General features: G+C 38.6%; 1 protein-coding gene and 1 pseudogene across 1 annotated transcript; both read right to left on the bottom strand.

Moving 5' to 3' along the window:
• Nucleotides 1-8,680: 8,680 nt before the first annotated feature.
• On the bottom strand, nt 8,681-9,741 carry LOC149113384 (uncharacterized; annotated as a pseudogene).
• Nucleotides 9,742-12,873: 3,132 nt separating this feature from the next.
• Nucleotides 12,874-18,471, bottom strand: LOC110044317 (GFP-like fluorescent chromoprotein cFP484). Its single transcript, XM_020749853.2, has 5 exons — nt 18,371-18,471; nt 18,159-18,259; nt 16,244-16,462; nt 14,470-14,694; nt 12,874-14,049 (listed from the first exon to the last, which is right to left on the bottom strand). Exons 1-5 carry the CDS (start codon nt 18,371-18,373, stop codon nt 13,908-13,910), a joined length of 690 nt encoding a protein of 229 aa, XP_020605512.2. The 5' UTR covers nt 18,374-18,471; the 3' UTR covers nt 12,874-13,907.
• Nucleotides 18,472-22,276: the final 3,805 nt, after the last annotated feature.

The raw sequence follows: 22,276 nt of genomic DNA, 5'->3' as shown, positions 1-22,276 counted from the left end.
TTCGCGCATTTTTGAACTTAAAATAAAGATAATTACACATGAATTATGTTTGATTACATCTGTCAAAAATAATTGATTGACTGCCCTAAGGCTGATCATTTGAACAGCATTTAGACAGGTGTTTTTTTTTCTTTTTTTTTAAGCGAGAAAAACCACGTCGGGTTGTTTTTTCTTTTCTCGCGACGGGGTTGCCTTTCATCGCGGGTTAAGTAAATTTTAAAGAGACAGTATCACGAGCTGCGCATGTGTAAAACTGCTTTTTCATAGCGGCTGAAATATTTGTTTTTTAGAGGGGATTTTTAACGTAATGTGTTATTTTGTAGCTGAGGAAAAGCAGATCTGTCAAAACTAAGTTATTTTGAGCTCTGTTTGTGTTGCTTTTAAATAACTTATAACTCGTGCTGTGTTCCAGCCTGTCGGGTCGCCGCGTGACAAGACAAGTTCATAAAATTGACCAGTGCCTACGAAATCGTGTAAATATTTTTTGTTTTCCCCACGACATCTCCACAGATTTCTGAGTTAAATGTGCCATTTGAAAGCTGGGTGAATGTAGATTCTGCAATACCTTGGACTTTTTTTTCGTGGATTCAGCTGGTGCTCAGTCTAGAATAGGGCTCAGTGAAAAATCAATATCATCGCGGTCTAGTGTAGGCTTAGGGTTTCAGTGTCCAGCGGCACACCCTTATCCCCGGGGCACTGACCTGACCAAGAAATCGAAAATTCGAACTGGCCTTCTTACCTTGAGTTTGCTCGCGATATTTCTTAGGGTCACTGCATGATTTTCAGGGGGAGTCGAAAAGTCAGGAAAGATCATGAATCACCAAACAAAGCAAAACCGGGCCGTTTGCAGTGGTATGTAGGCTTATACATCAACACAAACGGTAGAACGTCATTCGATCTGATGCGAACAAAGGTATTGTATCGAGTGACTGTTTTTCTTCCAAAACTTGATATTACTTTTTCAATTATGTTCTTTTAAGAAAACAAAGAAAATAACTGGATTTAACGGATGTTAGTCACCTTTGTCGTTTCTCAGAGTTCTGCAATTCTCCACGACTTGATCAGGACACAAGGGATGGGATATTGGATTCCGACCACGGTGCAAATCAGTAATTAAGAGCAGCTTCGCCTAAATATCAACTAGACTTGGAAATAGCGAAAAAAATCTAATTTCTTCAAACTCGCCCAGAATGAAGCCCTACAGGCACTAGTTACAAAAATAGTTTTAAGTTCGATAAATCAAAAACTATTTTTTTACGCAATTTTTTCGTTTCGATGCCCCAAATCGGCCAAAATCGATCAAAAATGAGCGACATATTCAGAGGCTCGTAAAGTCAAAAGTAAAAATCTTCATTACAAACTGATTGCACGTCGTATTTGTATTTCCCCTCTTGTCTATTTAGAGCTAAATAGATCGCGATTTAATTAGAACTAAAATATTTGATGAATTTTTTAAGTTAACGACCCAAGACAGCTTAACAAGAGGTCTACATTTAGCCTATTTTCAAAGGCTAAAAAGGCGTTCTGGTACACGGCTTTTCCCAAAACGACTAGTTTGGTCTAAAAGAGCATTGTTTCTTCTTTAAATTATTGAAATAAAACTTTTGGGTAAATAAAATCGCGAGCGCTGAGATAGCGAACTAAATGCAGCACTTCTTCCTGAAAACGTGACCTTTGACCCAAGCGTAACGAAACCGATTACTGCAAGAAAACCCGGAAGAAAAGCAAACGTTGCGTTATTTTGAAACAATTTCCAGTGATACCTCTCCGAAACCATGATTGCAAGAAACTCTTTCCAGATATAAAATCTTACAGGGTCAAAGAAGGAGCTATAGGGTGCATTTTATTACAATAACTTTGTTTGCTGAGAATTGACTTGAAATCAATTCCAGTGAAATTTGCAAACTTGAAGTATGTTAGCCGATACTTACCTGAATATTTATATTCATAGAAGAGTCGTCTTCTTGGATTAACCTTCAAAAGAGCTGGACCCAGATTTGGAAACCTCTAAAAGAAGAAATGGTTAATGTTCCGTGACCTGCCCGCTGCTATAAATTCCATGCACATGCCAACCGCAAGTTTGTCGTAAAACTAACTGAACTCTACTGACGGTTTCCATGGGCAACCCCAAAATAAACAATCCTCAAAATTGTAAAGTGAAATTGGCTGTCTTCATGAACAGTTAGAGGCTAGAGTCAAGTTCCATTACCTTTTAAAAGAGCTGACCATTTGAAAAGCGTTTACTGTCTTCTTCAAGTTTCTGAAAATCATATGAAATAAACACCAGTCAAGAAATGTGCTTGCAGAAGGTTTTAATTTGTTGTTGTTGTTGTTGTCGTTTGTTTTTCAAGGAGAGATGAAAAACCTTAGCCGGTCGACTTTTATCCCGACCGGGTTGACTTTTATCACAGGCCAAGCACATGTGACATTCCAGAAATACTTTTAGTGTTCACGGTTTGCAGCGTAAGAACATGGAGGGGAAAAATGAAATTATCACTTTTCCCCTAGGTTACTCGATAAACTTACTGATGTTCACCATCTATGTGGAGAGGCGCAGATTATACGTGAAAGTCACTGCGCTTTGAATACCATATGATGACTACATTAAATAGGTAAATTAACGGAAGTGAAGTTTATTGAAGATAATAAAAAGAGTTAATTTACTTTATTTCGTTCAAGCTTAATTTCAATACGGGTCGTTTGTCATTAGTCAGCTTTGTTACAAACGGTTCCCGACTTATAATTGTTTTTAAAGGGCATTTCCGGTGTGACATTCAGGTTTAAAGCAGCAGTGTCCGTGTTGAGGTCCCAGTTACCTCGGAGATTTCGAAGAGAGCAGAGCAAACATCGAGAGCTGTATAAGGCAGACATCTTACTTTAGGTCTGCGATCATGGTAAGTGTTGCACAGATGATGATGAATTACCATATATTTTTTTTGTTTTGTTTTGTTTTTAAATTGGTTACTGATCTCAGACTCATGCACCCCAATCTCTTTCCACAGAGTGTGATTAAACAAGACATGAAGATCTAGCTGCGTATGGAAGGCGCTGTAGATCGGCACAAGTTCGTTTTTGAAGAAGATGGAAAAGGCAAGTAAGTAAGACTTTAAAATTGTGTATTAATTGTGTTCAGGTGTACGGTCACGTTGCATTAATTGCTTCTAGCAGTGCTTAAATTAAGAAAAGAGATGTTTTTCCCAGGCTTTTCCAGTCAGCGAGATTTACTACCGAGATTCGCGTAAAGGCGTTCTTCTCCATTCTAGAACAGCTGATACGGGGTCTATATTTCCTTCATTTGATCGTACGACCGTTAAGGCGACGAACTAAGAACATAGTGAAATCAAGAATTTTAGACTTTGCCTCAGAGAAATCGAAAACAAAAGTTTAAAAAATAATTGCTCGGAGAGGCTAAAAGTTTTGCTCTTTTTTTCTGGTATACATACCACTTAATTCGTAGGCTCGATTTGCCATGTGCTTCTAAGCCAGCTAAACTTTACCTGAAAACAAACGTTTCAATCAATTCAGGGCGGGATTGCATTAGATTGAAGGGCACACCCAGTACAGTGGGGCGTGATCAAGCGATAACATTCATCGTACGTGTTGAATTTTTAAACCTCCCAATTCTAGTTGACCACGTGTTTTTCGCCTGGTTTCTTATGTTTATTTTATTCTTAGCTTTTCTTTTCTTTAAGAGGTCGTTGGGTTGCCATTCATGTCAAAGTAATCACTAAAAAGGTGCGCATTATTGAAAAGAGCGGGCAACCAGTGACCCAAACGGTGAACTCTCTGTTATCTTTACGGGTGTAAACGTCCAATTTTGTGAACTCGATACAAATGAATATGGACAATTAAGACAATGTTTTTTGTGGCATCCTCCTAGATTTAAAGACATGCTGTCATTTGATTTTGATTGAACTAATAAAGAGAAAGAAAAAGATAAAAAAGGGAAGCCACCAAATATTTACCAAGGAATAAACAATCTTGCGCTTCTCGATGTTAGAGGTCAGACTCTCAATGTCGAAAATCAAATTGATCACTTCTTTAATTAAGTGTGCTGAATGGTAATTACGAGACTTTGCAAGACGGCGAGACAAGCGTTTTTTCTCTGCGAACCCGAGACATTTCGACTTTTTAGACTGCGAGACCGAGACTTCAAAGTGTTTTAAGTCCGACCTCGAGACGTTCAGACTCTTAAAATTCGAGCCCCAGATTTAGTTGACAGCTGCCGTTGAGAGCTAGAATGAGCTTGCACAGCCTTTTAGCCAGCTTCTTCGAACTGGCTGGAAGAGGAAATTCGATTATAACGCACTACGTTGTGATATCCTAGAACAAAATAACTTTTTCTGGGACCAAAACGGATGTTTCGGTAGGTTTTGTAGCTTTTTGTGGAATTCAGACAATTTAGGAGAAGTTAGGATTATTTGTAAGTTGCTTCATTGAAATTCAATATCAAGTGACGAGAAGACGTCATTTACAAAGATAGATTAACGAACGAATTGGAACTTCGAGACCCTTAGCCTGGCAACAAATCGAGACTCCGAGAAATCAACAAATCGAGACTGCGACGTACATAACCGCTATGAAACGAGACTGCGAGACCCGTGAAATTCGACTAAAATTTTGCAAGACCCAGAGTTTTCGAAGAACCATATTCGCCACCCGCTAAATCGATCTAGAAACAGGTTGCTGTCTCGCTAAGAGAGTTAAAGCTTAAAATTTCAGTACTGTTGGCCATGTCGATTAACCCAAATAGACTTCTGCGAATATTCCTCCGCAGAATTTTAAACGTGTCAGACTACATTACATACATGTATTAACAGAATATTTTAGTCTAAGCTGGTTTCTTGTTTGTGTTTTAGGGGAACCGGCAGACCATACTCTCAAAGAAGGCGGATCTCTGCCTTTTGCTTACGACATCTTGACATCAGCAGTACGGCAAAAGGGTATTCACCAAATATCCACATGATATAGCAGACTATTTGAAGCAGACTTAAGCGGACTTTTGCAGATTTTTGCAGACTATGACTATATTGATCACCGCATTGAGATTTTGAGCCATGACAAGGATTACATCAAAGTTAAGCTGTACGAGAACGCCGTAGCCCGTTGTTCTATGCTACCGAGTCAGGCCAAGTAAAAAGCCAGAACGACAACAGGAAGAAACAAAGTGTTTGTAGTTTTTATTTTCAATTCCTTTTTTCTATTTTAAAATGGCATTTACTCGGATTAGTATTCGATACTTCCAATTAAAGGGTTTGTTTTTTTGCTGCTGGGTGACACTACATGTATTGACTTTTAAACTTAGTTGTATACAGATACGATAAGAGAACTTTGGCGAAAATAAACGTACTGTCAAAACCATGTTTTGTGGAGTTATCTTATCTTAGAGTTTTGGCCTGAGAAAGACTGAGATCTGCCGTAAATGTAATTAATAGATCAATTGTTCAAACTTTTATTTTGACATGTGTTATCGATAACGGTATGTTCTCATTAATTCAAGAAAGCAATCTGAAATCAAATGTTGCAGGCAGTCCACTCTTAAAAATGTTACTTTATCAAGGGCTCAGGTGACTATAACATATAGTAAATATGCTCATGCTCGTGACCTTGAAATATGAAATGTAGTCTTTTTTGAAGGGTTTTATACAACGACCATTCACAGCCATGAACAGCCACAAATAGGATAAGACGGTTATCTCATCCTGCAGTGTATGTTATCAGTTACACCAATTATTAATATTTGTATTAGAGCGAAAATTGGAAGACTGAATAGATGTCGGCGCTTTTTATTTGCTTTATTTATTAATTTATTATTATTATTATTATTATTATTATTATTTTTGCATGAATCAAAAAGGTGAAATTGATGCAGAAAAATGATCAAGCCTGAGACGCCGAACATGAAACTTTGTCAAACTAAATTAAAACTAGGTACGCAGTGCCTTCATGGTCGGACATGCAATACATGCAGAATGAGAAGTTTTTTAGTGATCCTATATCATTTTATTTGAAATCATGATTGATGCATACAGTCGGACCTCTATTTAAGCGGCCATGTTCGGAGAAATTGTAGGTGGCTGCTTAATGGGGTTTGGCCGCTTCATAAGCATTAGGAAGTAATCAACACGAGGCTTAGTAGAAACGTCAGTTTATTCAAATACAAAAATGCTTTAAGGGAACGTGGAATCACCTGAAGACAACAAAAGAATTGTTTTTGTTTTTGTTTTCGTTTTTTCTTATAAATTTAACTTTGTATTTCGGACACTTATCAGTCATTGTCTTTTGTAAAAAAAAAAAAAAGCCAAACTACGTGTATTAAATTTTGGGTAGCCTCTTAATAGTGGTAAAGCAGTAGGAAACCCTTATCGGGATGACCAAAAGGTGGCCGTGTCCGCTTTATAGAGGTGGCTGGTTGAAAGAGGTTTTACATCGTAATTTTTTTTTGAAAACAAAGTTTGGGACTCTGATAACTGGGATGGCCTCTTAACAGATGGCCGCTTAATAGAGGTTTGACTGTATATAAATATAAAAATCAACTACTTAGACGGAGTTAGTTAAAGAAAGTGAGGATTTAATGAAAAACTGAACACACACACACACTTTAAAGTTCAGACATGCTTGATGTCTTGTTCATTCAGTTGTAATTTACTTAAATGACCAGTACTTCTAAAAGCACCTGTTGTGTTTTGATTCTTTTAACATATAAACAGATCAAGTTGTGTTTTTTGTGTGTGCAGAATAACCAAAAGGTCGGGCAGCAGACTGGATCGAATACTCAAAAATTACAGTGCCTGGCCATGTCCACTCTTAACTACATTTAATTAATTCATGTAACTACAGCTCCCACGAAAAGACATCCTTCGATCGATCGTTGAGAAAACCGTATTTGTGAGTCCAAAAGGGGCAACTGCTTCGTAAGACCACTAAAATGTCTTCTTTTGTTGCGCCGTTTTGGATTTGCTTACGCCCCTCGGGGCTGCGAAACTGCGTGAAAAGCGCTACCGCTTTTAAAAATGAATTTATTGGCTACATATTGAATAATAATAAATCTTACGCTAAGTTCTATTCGGCCATCTTTCTTTGCGTGTTTTAGCCTTTAAAGCAAACAGGATTTGCTATTTGACCCTCGAACTTGGTGACTTGCATGTTGTTTGCTCAATTAATCAACCTCTCCTTACTTCTCTTAAAGTAAGGACAACAACAACTTTGTGTGGCTGAAAATGGGGAAGTGGGTGACAGTGCTCAGTTAATATTTTAGCCCCATGAACCCCTGGAGTGTCAAGAAAACAAAACCTACAGCCCAAGGAGATGTAGACAGTGGATGGAGCGAAGGGAGTAGACCTTCACTCAGGGCCACTGTAAACATTCCTGGGTAGAGAGCAGGGAGTGGGCCTCCTCTCTGACTGGAGGGAGTGGGCCTCCACTAACCTAACTCCAGGGGGTAAAATTGGAGGGAGTTGGCCTCCGAAAATCGAGTCTATGGGGGCAAGAGTGTGACGAGAGGAGCACTTCATTCCCACAAAATGCAAAGCATTCCCCCATTGACGAGCCACTGGAAAAATCTAATTAGTCCAAGAATAACAATATCCAGTATAATAATCTTCATTTCATTTAAAAACAATTTATGATGCCTTTTATTTTGCGAGGATTGAGGAAGTTTACACTATGTCAGAAATATATTTGCGAGATGGGTCCGAAAGGAGGGGGGGGGGGGGGGGTGGTGGATTGAGCTGAAGAGTACATTTTATCAGAGCTGCTGGTGTCGTATAAAGGAATTAACCTCCCAAAATTAAAGGCATTTGTGTCACTTGGAATAACAGGCTGGCCAACCTATAACAGGCTAACTAGCTGTTGGGGGACCTGTGCCAGAACAGAGAGTGGGGTTTTTATGTGCCTTTCAAAACAGTCAGAGGACCAACGACCCCGAACCTTAATAAGCCACGGGGGTAAATTGGGTGAAACAGCTGTCGCAGCTGCATCTATCCGGAAACTGTGCCCAGCAAATTCACTTGAGTCCAGACCCCCCTTACTGATTAGGAGCCTTGTTTCCCTGGTTAGCTTTTCCCGGGTTAGGAATGCACCACATACATAGATGAAGAGGGGTCCAGAGTCAAAAGAGGAGGGCCTGGAGTTCAGAAAGGCCACCATTGCTGAGATAGAGCACAAGGGTGAATTTGTCTTTCCAATAACGATGGTCTGTCCCTGTCTAAAGGGTCTGTTTTGGACACCTTTAAGCGCACTAACATATACTTGGGTGAACTCATTGGCATAACAGTTATGTCTCTGTTCATGAGATGGTGCTTGGGATCAAAAGTTTGGTTGCAGGTAAGTTCGCCTAGTCGCAGGAAGCCGAAAAATGCCAGTGTCATAGCTGCCCAGAGCATTAAGGAATCCCTATTGTCAGTATGCTGCACATTGAGGAGGTAGTAAAATAAATTCAACAGTTGTAAAGTTATTGGTCTGCGTATTTTGGACTGTTGCCCTTGTGAAAGCTTAATGCCTCTGAGAATAAGTCGGAGACGTAGGAAATTAGATAGAGGAAGCTCGTAGCCATGGCTGGAATGGTAATTTTTGACTGCAGACAAATAGTTTTTGATAGTGGTATATTGCACAGAACGGGTCATTGCAACAGAGAAATTGATTAAAACATCCTCATTAACGGGAAGGTGTGGATTGATGTTCATTTGTGAACAGAAAGTGAAAAATTGCCGCATACCAGAACTGTATGTCTTTTTGGCGCTCTGGGTAAGGGCCATCCCCAGGTAATGCTCAGCTTCCTTTGCGAGAGATTGTACAGATGGGCTGGGATGGGATCTGGCGTTGCATTGGCGTGGGGTGCTAGCTGGTGGAAGCGTTCCATTTGGAAACGAGAAAGAGAGTCTGCAATGTTGTTATTGATCCCAGGGACATGCACTGCAGGGTGCAGAGTGTTAGGTCCCTTACCAAGTCCATTACCCGGGGAACTTTGGGTCGACAGGAATTGATGACCTCAACTACACCCTGATTATCAAAATAGAACTGAATGCGCTTGGATATCCAAAGAGCCCCCCACAAGTGGCACGCAATGTTAATTGCATACAGTTCTTGCCAGAGAATACTGATCCCTTGCTGGCCTAGTTGTTGAGATGGTAGCTACTGTCCCTGAAACCATCTTTTTTGGAAAAAAAACCCATAACCCAGGGAGCCAGATGCATCTGTGAACAAGGAGAGGGTGTCGGAGTTTTCCCACAGAGGGGATAGGAATAGTCCTATACCGTTCCACTGGTCCATGAACATCTTCCACATTTCAATGTCCTTGTAGAAGCCTGTGGTTAGCTCTATATGATGGTGGGGTTTCTTAACGCCTCTGGTAAGGTGAATTATCCGTTGTAGGAAGGAGCGCCCCGGAGCGATTACCTTGCAAGCAAAATTAAGGGTACCTATCAGTGACTGAAGTTCTTGCAGGGTTGGTGACCGCCGGGATTGGAAATTGCAGGGAGTAGACTTGATCCTCCCTACCTTATCCTCGGGTAGCCTTGCCTCCATTTTCCCAGAATCTAGTATGACACCCATGGACTGAATAATTTGAGAAGGCCCCTCCGTTTTGGATGCAGAGATAGGAATATTCAGAGTTTTAAAGCTCAAGATCATGCTTGACAGACTTGCCCGGCAAAGTGAATCCAGCGGAGGGGTAGGACAGGGTGGTTCCACTATGAGGAAATCATCCAAGATGTGGCAGACAAAGGAAATGGAACATTCGTCGAGTAAAATCCACTCAATGGCATCGGACAATTCGTTAAAATGCATGGGGTAGTGCGAAGCCCAAATGGGAGCACCTTGTCGAAATAATACTTGTTCAAGTAATGCTTCTTGGTTAATTTCTTTACAGGTTTTAGATGTGTGTCGATTAAATGATAAGCATTTTATGGAAGCTCAAATTTGTCTATTAACCGTGTAGTAGTCACAGGCCAATTTCGGTTTGCTTATACTGTTGAATGGGTAAGTGGTAAAAATCGTGAGGATTGCTCGCTTGTGATTTGACAATGGTGATTTTTGGACGAGGTACCACTTGCATACCAGTTGCATTTCGCGCTGTTAAATTTCTTAATTGAACTCTAGATTAAAAATACTTTAACTGCACACATTTCAAGAACCATTGCTCTTTCATTTGGCTTTTTTTACAATACCGCACCATGTAGCAAGTTGCTTTTTTCTGCTCTCAATTTGGCCATTTCTTGTGACGCTGTGATCGCTAAAATGATATTTATTTAGAAACACTTCTAATATCGTGGTTAAGAGAAACGAACACTGTGTCACAACGCTTATCATGCCCCGATGGTCCCGACAAAAATAAAAAAAATAAAAAACAGAGAAGAAAATAATTGGGACGTCGACGATACAGCTCAATGGTTCTTCTGACGGTTTGACGCAGACTTTAAATCTACTCGGTCTTTCAACAACCTGAGGAAGACTTTTGAAGGGGAAAATTGCAGCAAATATAATTTTGCTCGAAATGCTTCGAATAAAGCAATTGTTTCATCGGGCCCAGATACGAATTTGTAGCTTAAGTGAACTTGACCTACAAATTTGTGAAAAGTGAAAAGAAGGCTGTGGTGAGTTACGGGCTGACTAACCGAGTGACTTATTTCTGTTTTAAAACTTCCACCATTTATGATGCACTTTACAGTTTAAAAAAAAAACTAAAGTAAAAAGCATGGGACGGAAAACAGTTGAATTATTAATTACATTTACCACAATCCACACAAGCCAGTACTCTATGATTTAGAAAATTACACAAAACTTGGCTTCGACGTTGATATTCTCATGTTAAAGGATGCCGCCCGTGTACAGCGCCTTTGGGGAACTAGCCCAGCGAGGGAGGTACTGTACGGGTCCGCAAATGATCCCAGGACCGCAAATGATCCCGGACCGCAAATGATCCCCAAATTGAACCGCAAATGATCCCGGACCGGAAATGATCCCCACATTGGACCGCAAATGATCCCGATCAAAAAATAAGGAATGGTATGGATTTATATCAGAGGAAGGTGAGAACATATACAAAAATTATGAACTAAAAAACATGTTTTATCATTTTACAAAAAATATTCCACAGGTGCTGTTTTGTTCTTCGAACGGTTCAGATCGTTTTCACTGTCACGCAATAAAAAAAAGGTAGTAAATCGAAAACCAACCAATGAAAAAAGCTAAGAAATTGTGGTGTACGCTATATAAGATAATTAAATAAGACACTTCTCCAAGTTTTAGGCCTGTGCGTTTCCCCAAACTCCAGAAATTCGTCGTAAATGTTTCCCAGAAATTTACAGAGCCCAGTAAGAAAACGCCATGCCCGGGGGGGGGGGGGGAGACTCCGATATGGAGTGGACGGGGATGCTCGTCGGAAATTTTGAATTTAACCCCTAAAAGAGACCAATCTGGGCGTGGCCGAAGCTTATGCAGATCCCTAAAAGAGACCAGTTTATAAAACAGACAAATAAAAAGTACAGTGACTTTTAATGATGGTGAATTTGTTGATATGAATTGAGTACATATGAGGAATCAAAATTCTTTCTGTTTTGTTATTTCTTCGCGTACAACCCTTAACGAGACCTTGACGGCTAAAAAATAATGACATTTTGCCCAGAACACCCTAAGCGAGACCAAAATCCGAAATTTACACCCCTAAGCGAGACGACGAGCGTCCCCGTCCATTCCATATGGGAGTCCCCCCCCCCCCGGGACGCCATGTTGGTATACATCCGTGGTACACCAATATGGCGGCCGGAATATAGTGTAAAAATCTGGAACTTACTTTGGCTTTCCAGGTGACTGATTATCAGTACTAAACAAACAAGCATTTACATAAGCACTTTTCCTAATGTTCTAACTTCTAAAAAGGCTCAAAATCATGAGATAAGTATATATTTTTCAACAAACTCGATCGTAGCCTTGTGTCACGCCACCTACATAACCCTGAAATTCAAAATGCCCTGGTTTCCAAAGGAAACACGCTAATTGTAAACAGATATAAATATACCGCCTCTTATGCCTGATGAGGATAAAAACACGTCACGTGAAGACGATCTTTTGAATCAGAAGTCTTGGAAAACCACATACTTGTAAACATTCTCGAAATCCCGGTGGCGATAGTATCAAACATCTATCAAACAGCTAACTTGTCAAAACGAAGTGCAAGCCTTGGCGTTGCTTCGTCATGAAGCTGAACTTCATAACTATAGCTTGGAATTTTGGCTTCTTAGAATACTCAAGTAGTCATTTCCAACAAATTAAAGCCAAAATACGACCAAGGAAAAATCACAAAATTAATTTGTTCAAATTTCCAGTGCTACACACTAGGTGTTTTACAGAGTGATGAAGGGTTGAGGGTCTACTTAGGTGACAGCGTCTTCCTTTATAGTTGCTTCATGGTTAGATTTTAGTTTAAAACTTTAGACGAATGGCGTTAATGGCTGATAAAATGTGATTTAACTATAACACCGAAATATCAATGTGTAACAAAGGAGGATATGTAGCGTATGTTGCACGGATCATAGTTTTACTGAGAATTGCAAAGAAATGCAAGCCAAGTCGTGTTTTGATGATTGAGTGGTGATATTCATAACATCGTAGTTAGCAACAAAATTTAGCCGAAAGTATGAAAGAAAAAGCAAGTTGTCAGCCATTATAATTATAAGATGGTTTTAATAAAAACATCGGTATTCACGCACGCCAATTCCCTATCCACCCATCCCACCATCCATGCCATTCATTATTTTTTAGTCGGGATCATTTGCGGTCCCTATCGGGGATCATTTGCGGTCCGGGATCATTTGCGGTCCTGGGATCATTTGCGGACCCGTACAGTACTCCTTGTCGTAAAACAGCCAAAACAAGTTTAAGTGCAAAATGTATTTAATATCTTACTTTGGATTCCTGACCTTTTCCTTCTTCTCTGGATTACACTTCTCAGAAAGTTCTTCTCTGTTATTCACATACAGTATGGCTCCTTTTCAAAATCCTCTTCTCATAATTGCAGATTATAGGTATTTTCGAACACTTAATTAGATGCACACACACTAGATATCTTTCCATAACAACTTAAGACTCAAAAGATTGCTAGCATATATTCATCACGCTATTTTTGTTACTAGCCATATTTTTCACTTATGTTAAACTTATACCTAAAATCATTCAATACAGCTTTTAATGGCAAGCGTATACTAGAAACTATTTTCCGGAGAGAAACCTAAGTTTAATCAAATAAACACAACACGACTCAATTCTCAACTGTTCTACGATACTGTAAACAAGAGGCAGCACCCAAATCGAGATGAATATCCAGAATTAAAAATGGATTGATATACCTAAAGGACACATCAGAATTTAATTCCTAGAGTTCCCCAAGTAATAAATTTACTGGAAGTTGGAAAATCGACTAAAGCACATTCGTAAGTATAGGTTTCAGGAGCGAGCCATGATGGCCAAAATGGACGGGGCAAAATTCGTCCAATCCATTATCAGTAATTACCGATCACGTAGAGAATCACGCAACTTGATAAACACTTTTTAAATCTTGAACCATTTTTGTTGTATTTTGCCTTTTAAAACAAACAAAAGGTCAGAAGAAGGGGAAGGAAAACAATTCAAAATCTTTCAAAAACCAGTACTCCATGACAAGGACACTCTAAAAAACCTGGTTTCGACAACAAGCTTATTCTCACTATTATTTTCGTATTTGTATATATTTGACTACTACTGTAATTCTATCTTTAACTAAATTTGACTGTAAAGCGAGTGCTTATCAAATCCCAAAAGAAAACCTTGAATCGATTGTATCAAACACTAATTCCGAGCAAATGGCTTTTAACTAACAAAAAAAAAAAGAGTTTTCTTCTGCTTGTTGTCGTCTCGGCTTTTCGTCAAAGCCTTTACTTGGCCTGCCTTGGCAGCCCAGAATGAGCTTCTGCATGCTCATACAGCTTAACATTGTCGTAATCCTTGTCATGCCATGTTATCTCAATTCGGTGATCCACAAAGTGGTAGTCTGGCATCTGGACGACCTTCTTGGCTCTACATGCGAAGAAGCAAACGAGCTCGAATTAGTGAAAATAGGTCGGCTCTATCAACATATAACAAATACGATACTGTTTTAAAATTGAAAACTGTTAGCACTGATCGTTACCAGCTTCCAAAGTTGACTATCATGATGAAAAAAAAAAAAAAAATATATATATATATATATTTTCTCCTAGGTAAGGTTGTTCGCTGGGTAACTAACTGGATCTTGCCTTTGGGGTTCAGGTATTTTTGGAGTCCTGTTCAACACCAAACCCCACATGGCGCATCTCTAATCTAGAAGTCGGAGCTGAGGTCACTGATTCCACTGTAACAGCAACCACTAAAACTTACACATCTCTTGATGAACCTATTCATGTCTCCTTACTGCGAGTCATCACTATCTTAAACGCCTAATAAAAAAGAAAAACTTACTTGTAAGTAGTTTTGAAGTCACATCTGTAATGGCCACCTCCTTCAAGCAACAGAGCCATGTTAAAATCACCCTTCAGCACTCCATCACGCACATACATTTTCTCAGTGGATGGCTCCCATTTAACGGTCTTCTTTTGCATAACTGGACTATTGGCAGGAAAGTTCACTCCATCAAATCGAATTTCATAGAAAAAGCAGTCACATCTGTCGACGTCTTTCTTCAGTCTAATAAAAAAGAAATAAAACATAGTCAGTGTTACCATACAAAGATAAAAGGAACACTTTGTCATTTACAAGCATGGTTGGCAATATCAGTAATTTAATAGATGATACCAGCTGAAACCAGCGGCTATTTGTCACTTTTATTATACACAGAGAGAACCATTTTGGAAAAATGCCTTAAAGTGCATATCACCTCAAAATACATTTTTAGCGCGATTAAATCTTTGTATTGCATGGCGCAAAATGCGGCAACCAGCTGTGTTGTTGGTTAAAACCGCGAATTTATTAAGTCGGGATTATTTAGCACACGACCGAAGGCAATGGAGAACTGGCTAGAGTCGTCCAATAATGATAGAGGCGCCAGTTAGAACAGGGAAGAGGAGTAGATATTGAGGAGTAGTAAGGAATTTCCGAAGTATGTCAATAAAATGACCTTTTTTGCGATCTTAAACATATAAGTTTTTTAGCTGTATTGCACGTTTATATTCTTCAGATTCTAAACTCCGGAAGACTCTTTCCACGAGCTTGAAAACACTAGTTGATTTAGCGCAGTTATTCCACAGGGAATGCAAAGCTGAACTAAATAAACCCCAATCGCTTCGAAGATTTGCAAATAGAATTTCAGAATACTCTAACTTAGGATAACTATTTGCATGGCAATTCTCCGACGAAAGCATCAAGTATTTTTTTTTTTTTTTTTTTTTTTTGTGGTGGCTATTCTTTCAGATCAATAAACAATACACAAATGCGAAGTGCTACGAATCGAGTTGATCATTCACGTAGTACGTGTAAACAGACTGAGAAGATTTGAAACTCTGACGCAAATCAGATGCAGTCACCAGAATCACTCAATACATTCAAACAAAGATAATACTTTGAGTCGAGAAGATTAATTACCTCGAATTCCACCAAATTTCTGTAACCCGAAAGAAACAAAGCCCTTGTAATTTTCATTTCATATTTAGCCATTCTTCACTGCAGACTCGCCGTTCGATCAAACCTGACAATGAAATCTTCCCAAATCTAGGATGCTGAGGCGCTTAATATACACTGCCAAGAACTTGATCGGCTCTGGCAGTTTGATACGCATTTTCTTGCTCAGAATAATGTTACAATAACTGAGGCGAGCAAGTATATGTGTGCGAATGATTTGCTAATAATCTCCTTGTATGACGTCACGAAATGCTCTAGACCCAGATCCTTTTGACTGGCTCTTCGACTCGGTAATTGTTTTCATTAAAGCTTTCACGACTTTGAAAATTCATAAAAAAAAACCCCCTCGGTCTTAACCAAAGGCAAAAATGTTTTCAGTATTATGACCAATAATGTATCGATATTTTTTGGACCAAAAAAAATTGGGATTGTACGGACTTTAAGGCTGTGGTTCACACTTAATATAGCAAGAAAGGAATAAGAAATGTAAAACTGTACCGAAAGAAAAATTCGGGGCGAAAGAGATTAAGAAGGGGCACAAATTTAAGTGACTTGAATGGAACTAAAAAGTTCCTATAAAACTTCTTGGTGAGAGGCATCAGCCTTACATCTTACTTACGTTATGTCATTTGTGGCGATGCAAATGCCCCCGTCTTCATAAGTCATGCTTCGTTCCCAAGAATACCCCTCAGGAAACGACTGCTTGAAATAGTCTGGGATGTCTTTTGGGTATTTGGCGAATACCCTGTTGCCGTAATCGAATACTGTTGTCAAGATATCGAAAGCGAAAGGCAGAGGTCCACCGTCTATGACTGTCAGATCCATATTCTGTTTTCCCCTAAAACACAAACAAGAAACCAAAGACGTAAGAAAACTTAGTGTGCATACGCAATGCAGAACTTCTTTTCTCTGTTACAAAGTCCTTGGATAATGACGCCCAATACACGTATCAACTTTGGTTGGTTGATGGCAATCGAAGAATAGTTCTGAAATTCTCATCAACAACATTCTGTTAGTAGATAAAGCCCTTATTAAACAAGTGAATATTTGGTTTTGGCTTTGACAATCTGACCTCAAACTTCAGTTCAGAACCGTGTGATTGTTGTTTTTCTGGTAAATATTTGGTGGCTTTTTTTTTTTACACCACCAAACTATATAACAGAGGGAAATGGTTAGGAAGGCCGGTAAACTTCAAAGAAGCAAACAGACAGGCTACGATTTTTGTTGGAAGTTCCTTGACCCTGCACATCTTTCGTTTTATGCTCATTGATTGTGTATGAATTACACAATCGTAATGCTTCTATTGGAAAGTTACGTGAGCACACATAACCGCCTTTTGTATATTACTAAGTTTTGTGCAGGGTCAACCCCAAAATAGCCAACAAAAACATAAAGCAAAGAACTTTGCTAGGTTTCATTACCATTTTCCTCAATTATCTATACCCACACTGTACAGTAAGTTCCGTTTGACTGAGTTACTTGGTTGCTCGTTCTTTTGAATGGTGCGCACTTTTTCAGTGCTTACTTTGACAAAAATGACGACGCAACGACCAATTTTTCTAAGTGACAAAGAAACGAGAAACAGGAAAAAAAAAAAAAAAAAAAAAGGAACGTGAGAAATGAAGCCGGAAATCACTTCATAAACTAGATATGGAGAGGTTAAATAACTAGAAACTTAACGGTCTGGTCCCACCAGAGACGATGTCTGTAATCCTATGAAAACTTAGGGTTATGAAGGGTTTGTTGTTTAGGTAAATGCTGCCTGGCTAAGAAGTACATAGCAAGTGGAGTCTTTTAGCCCCACAATCTTCTTTAGGTTTTAGGTTTCGATTTCTAGGCAAGGATAAGAATTAATTTTTGAAAGTCTTGATGTAGACTTTCTCCCTATCTTCTTCGTTCGTATATCTTTAGAGCACCTTTAGAGGTGTCTCGTAACCAAACGATTTAGCGCGTCCGGTTTAAACTGTAGATACCTAAACCCCATATCAAAATAAAGCTTAAAGAACTGGCTATCACAGTATACCAAGAAGTTGGAGATAAAATCAACTGACCAATTTTTCACGACCTCTAAAAGCAACCTTTTAAGTCCTTTTTAAAAGGTACAAGTCAAAGAGAATTTGTTCGTTTGTCCTCCAATTTTAGACAGTAGCTAGTTTGACACATACATATTTAAATTAACGGGGAAAAAAAAACATGTCTACGGGCACTCCATGCTTTTTATCATTTTTCCTTGCTTTTTTTTTTTCTTTTTTTTTTCTGTTACTTTTAACGGAAATTAAATATGGCAAATCGCAGGTACTTTTTTTTCGCGCTTTGGGTCTGGAAACGGTAGCCTTAAGGGTCGTAAAATCGAAGGAAAGCTAAATATACCCTTTATCTGCTGCGATTTCCTGAATGAAATACGGCTTAAAACGTATTCTCGGTATATTACGTATTGTTTAATAGAAAAAAAATGAATAAAACTAAGCAATGTTCGGAGCAAGGATGCCGTAAAACTGACCTCAATGATTAAACATTTCTAAACTTCTACTTGCTCGAAAGGCTGGCCTCTTCCTTCCCCTGTAATCACGAACTTGTGCCCGTTTACAGCTCCTTCCATACGCAGCTTGATCTTCATTTCTGGTTTAATCACACTCTGCGGAAAGAAATTGGGATAAATCTAAGATCAGTCACTAATTCAGAATAAGGAGGTGGGTAAATTCATCAGTCAAAAACGAAACAAAACCTTTCCTCATGCAGCACTTACCATGATGGTAGACGCAAGTAAGATTTTAGCCTAATACAACTCTTGTTGTTCTCGACTCTGCTCTCTTCCAAATCACCAGGGTGAATGGGACTTCGGCGCTGAGGGTTTTGCTTTAAACTTGAATGACACACCCAAAATCGAACCAATTATAAGCCTGGAACCCTAATGTAACAAACAACAACCCATTGTAACAAACAGCAACCCTTTGTTGTCTATCGTACCAAGCCACACGTTTTCGTTGTTCACAGAGCTAAACTTAGAAAAAACAGAAAGGTCAGCGTTTTTTTTTGTTACACGAAGTGTTGAAATTGGTGCAGAGATACATCCTTTTCTAATTTGTTATATTAATAACTTATGTATACTCAACAATAACTTATATAACTTGTACCTTTCATTTCGTTAATGTTAATCTTCATATTAAATTAAGAGTCACAATATCATTAAAATCGCGGTCATTTTCCCGACTCAACTTCTCTGCGCATAGCAGTGAGCACAAAAAAGTATATCGTGTGATCTTGAGGACAACCAGTGGACCCGCCAAGTGTTTCTGACATTTCTATAAAGTCATTGCCCCGATTCTCCTGAAAGGTCAACGGGTGTCCAACTGCTTTTTAAACGGTCAACTATTGGGATGTCAACTAACTATTTTTCGCAAGTGTAATCGTGAATCGGTTTATTACGTAATAGAGCGGTTTTCAATTGAGTGTCTAACGTAATCAGACAATTACTTTGGTTATGGTTTTACTACGGTTTGAGATTGACTAAGTGGTGTAATTGGTAAGTAATTGGTTTTGGTTTTGGTTTTACGACACTCAATTGAAAACTGCTCGATCGTGTAAGAGAAGAAAGTCAATTGGCTAGTTAAGCGGCTGGTTTATGTTTTAGATATAAACTAGCCATAAGCTCGCCTTACCATCTCTTATTATGTAACCTTTTCTAAACTTTTAATTATTTTATCTTTAATCAATTGTGACTGTTGAAATAAAGTTAGTATTATTATTATTATCATTCTAAGAAAGACTCACAATATGGCCCCTAAAATGCAGTTACTTTCACGACGAAACTGCTTTACACATGGCTGGTGAATATTAATAATTTTATCGGGTAGCCCAAAGGAAAAAAAATAATTTCATGATCTTACAGTGCAAACGGTGAACACTAAAAGTATTTCTGCACTGTTGAATGTCCTTGGCCCTTGATTAAATTAAAAGCAGCGATAGCTATTCGAAACATTGCCTGGAGGGGTACATGCAGGTCTATAGTGAAACTATTGATGCTTTCCACAAGACAAATTAAAAAAAAAAAATGGTTTCGTGTTGACAAAGTTTTTTTTTTAAATACATAATTTCACGTAGTACGAACAAAGCCTTATCGTCGTATTACAAGATCTGCCTGTTTCAGCGACATAATCAATCAATAGTCAACCCTAATATGTAACTGGCTCAGTGGATTCAAATCAAATTAGTTATCACATCCTAGTTATCAATCGTGTTCATTTTTTTTTTTTTCAAGCTAAAATCGGAAAAAAAAGGTCGGCTTTTTTTTGGAAAGTGGAGCCGAGTTCAGGATCATTCAATAACTTCTATAATGTCGTTAATCCAGCACCATCCGGATTAATTTCAAGTGCCGCAAACAGGTATTGATGATCATTTCCGTTCTGAAAGATGAAGTACCTCTTAGTTTAGGCATATGCGTGATGATAACAACCTAAAGTGTAAAAAACCAGCTCTAGTCACAGACACTACTTTCAATGGACACTGTAGTCTACTGCACTATCAAACTGTTATGATCAAATATTAGAGGAACCGCTACTTCGTCATTCGCTTCACCCATAAACAACACAAAAACAACGTTTAAACAATGGCCAAAAGATCCAGGATTGTAAATCATGCATGGTCTCATGACCATGTCCTTGAATTTAAAAGTTTATCATTCAAAGGTAATTATCACATTAGAAAGTGTTATGAACCTTGGCACACCATGACGACCCCCAGTGCGAGGGTGTCTTGTCCACTCCCAAGACAATGCGGTATTCTCTTTCTCTTTATTTGAGACTTTTTCTCACTTTTTTTTTTATCATTTGATCCGTTGAAGACTGTCGTTTGGGCATTCGAAAACTTGTGTTTTAAAGAAATTTCTTAGTCCACATCAGCTACTCCGTAGATCGCCGGTCTATCGATCTGACCCGATCAACTACTAGCCGTCGAGGCGTTAACCAATGTATGAATGTCGATATATTATTATAAGTTAAGCTTTCTTTCGTAGACGTCCTTCGTTCGAAAGTATTATCTATCAACATGACAATCGCAGCCAAATACGTCACGCAAATAAAGCACTGAAAATCAAGAACGCTCTCTGCAAAAGTTAAGGATACAATTAGCAGTCTTTTTTCTTCTCCCTGAATTAAAAGCGACAGAGGAAGGCTTTAGTAGAAATGATCTTTTATAACCAGATAATTAGCTGAACTTGAATTGTTTGGTCTGTATTTGAAGTAGTCCGGCTCATCAGTAAGGGTTTTCAGAGCTATTCAATTGAATTAGCGCTAGGTATTCTTGTGTGTGTAAACTGCAAATTATATTTTGCTTGATAGAGGCTAAGTTATCGGCCAGTTTTAATTTAGGGCGTTAAAATGATAGCCTTTTTGAATCTTTTGATACTACCTCTGACTGTTACATCGAGTCAATAGATAACTGTTTGGTCTAAGAATGGTGATAGCTTAAGATTTTTTTGCATTTAGTTTTGAGTAGGAGTCATCCTAATTCAAACTGCATAAACAACTGAGAAATATGTTTTTAGAGGAGTAATGAAAACCTCGGTAGGTTGACTTAAGAGCATCCGTCCCGTCAGTTAAAATCCTAAGGGGTTGCTTGCTTGCGATTTTTAACGCACAATTTCGCGATCTTATCAATCGGAATACCTTGACATGAAATTGCGATTTTTGTTCGAGGTACCACTTGAGCACTACTTGCATTTTGTCCTGTTAAATTTCCTGATTTAACAACAGGTTAAAAAATTAATTGCACACATTTCAAGAAGCATTGCTCTTTATCATAATCATACCGCACCATGTAGCAAGTTGCTTTATTCTGCTCTCAATCTGGCCTTTTTTTTTTGTGACGCCATAATCGCTAAAATAATATTTATATAGAAACACCTCTAATGTTGTGGTTAACGGAAACGAACACTTAATTAAATTGACTTATCTAACACTCTACAATAACATGTGTTACTTGTTAGCCATACTCTTAACCTTCAACGTATTCGTTAATAAAAAAGTCAAAATATGGCATCAAAAGCGCAGTCATTTTAACGACTAAACTGCTCTGCGCAGAACTGTGAACATAAATAAGTTTATCAAGTAGCTTTTAGGACAAACAAGACGCAAACAGTGAATAATGAAAGTATTTCTGGAATGTTATTTGTCGTTTGCTCGCGATTCCCCTGGAAAGTGACCTGGAAGTCAACGCGTGACCAAGTACTTGTAATATTGTCATCAGCTCTTGGAATGTCAACTAATTATTTTTGGCAAGTTTAATCGTGTCAGCGGCCGATAACGTGATACTTTCTAACCAGCTCATCAAATAACTTAATAGCCTTAACGAAGAGTCATTTCACTGATCTTTGTTGATAGCACATGTTGTCGTTAATCCAGGACCATCCGGATTTTATTTCAAGTGCCGCAAACAAGTATTGATGATCATTTCCGTACCTCTCAGTTTAGTCATATGCGTGATGACAACAACCTCAAGTGTGTCTTGTCCATTCCCAACACAATACAGTATTCTTCTTACCAAACATTTTGAAGTGTATTTCCATATACTATTGAACTCTTTTTATCACACTGTACCTGAGACTTTTTCTCACTTCTTTTATCATTTGATCCGTTGAAGACTGTCGTTTGGGCAT

Source organism: Orbicella faveolata, unplaced genomic scaffold, assembly GCF_042242905.1.
Source record: "Orbicella faveolata isolate gen_17 unplaced genomic scaffold, um_ofav_v1 contig_15, whole genome shotgun sequence".
NCBI classification, from domain to species: Eukaryota; Metazoa; Cnidaria; class Anthozoa; order Scleractinia; family Merulinidae; genus Orbicella; species Orbicella faveolata.
This window is presented reverse-complemented; position numbering and strand designations above follow the sequence as displayed.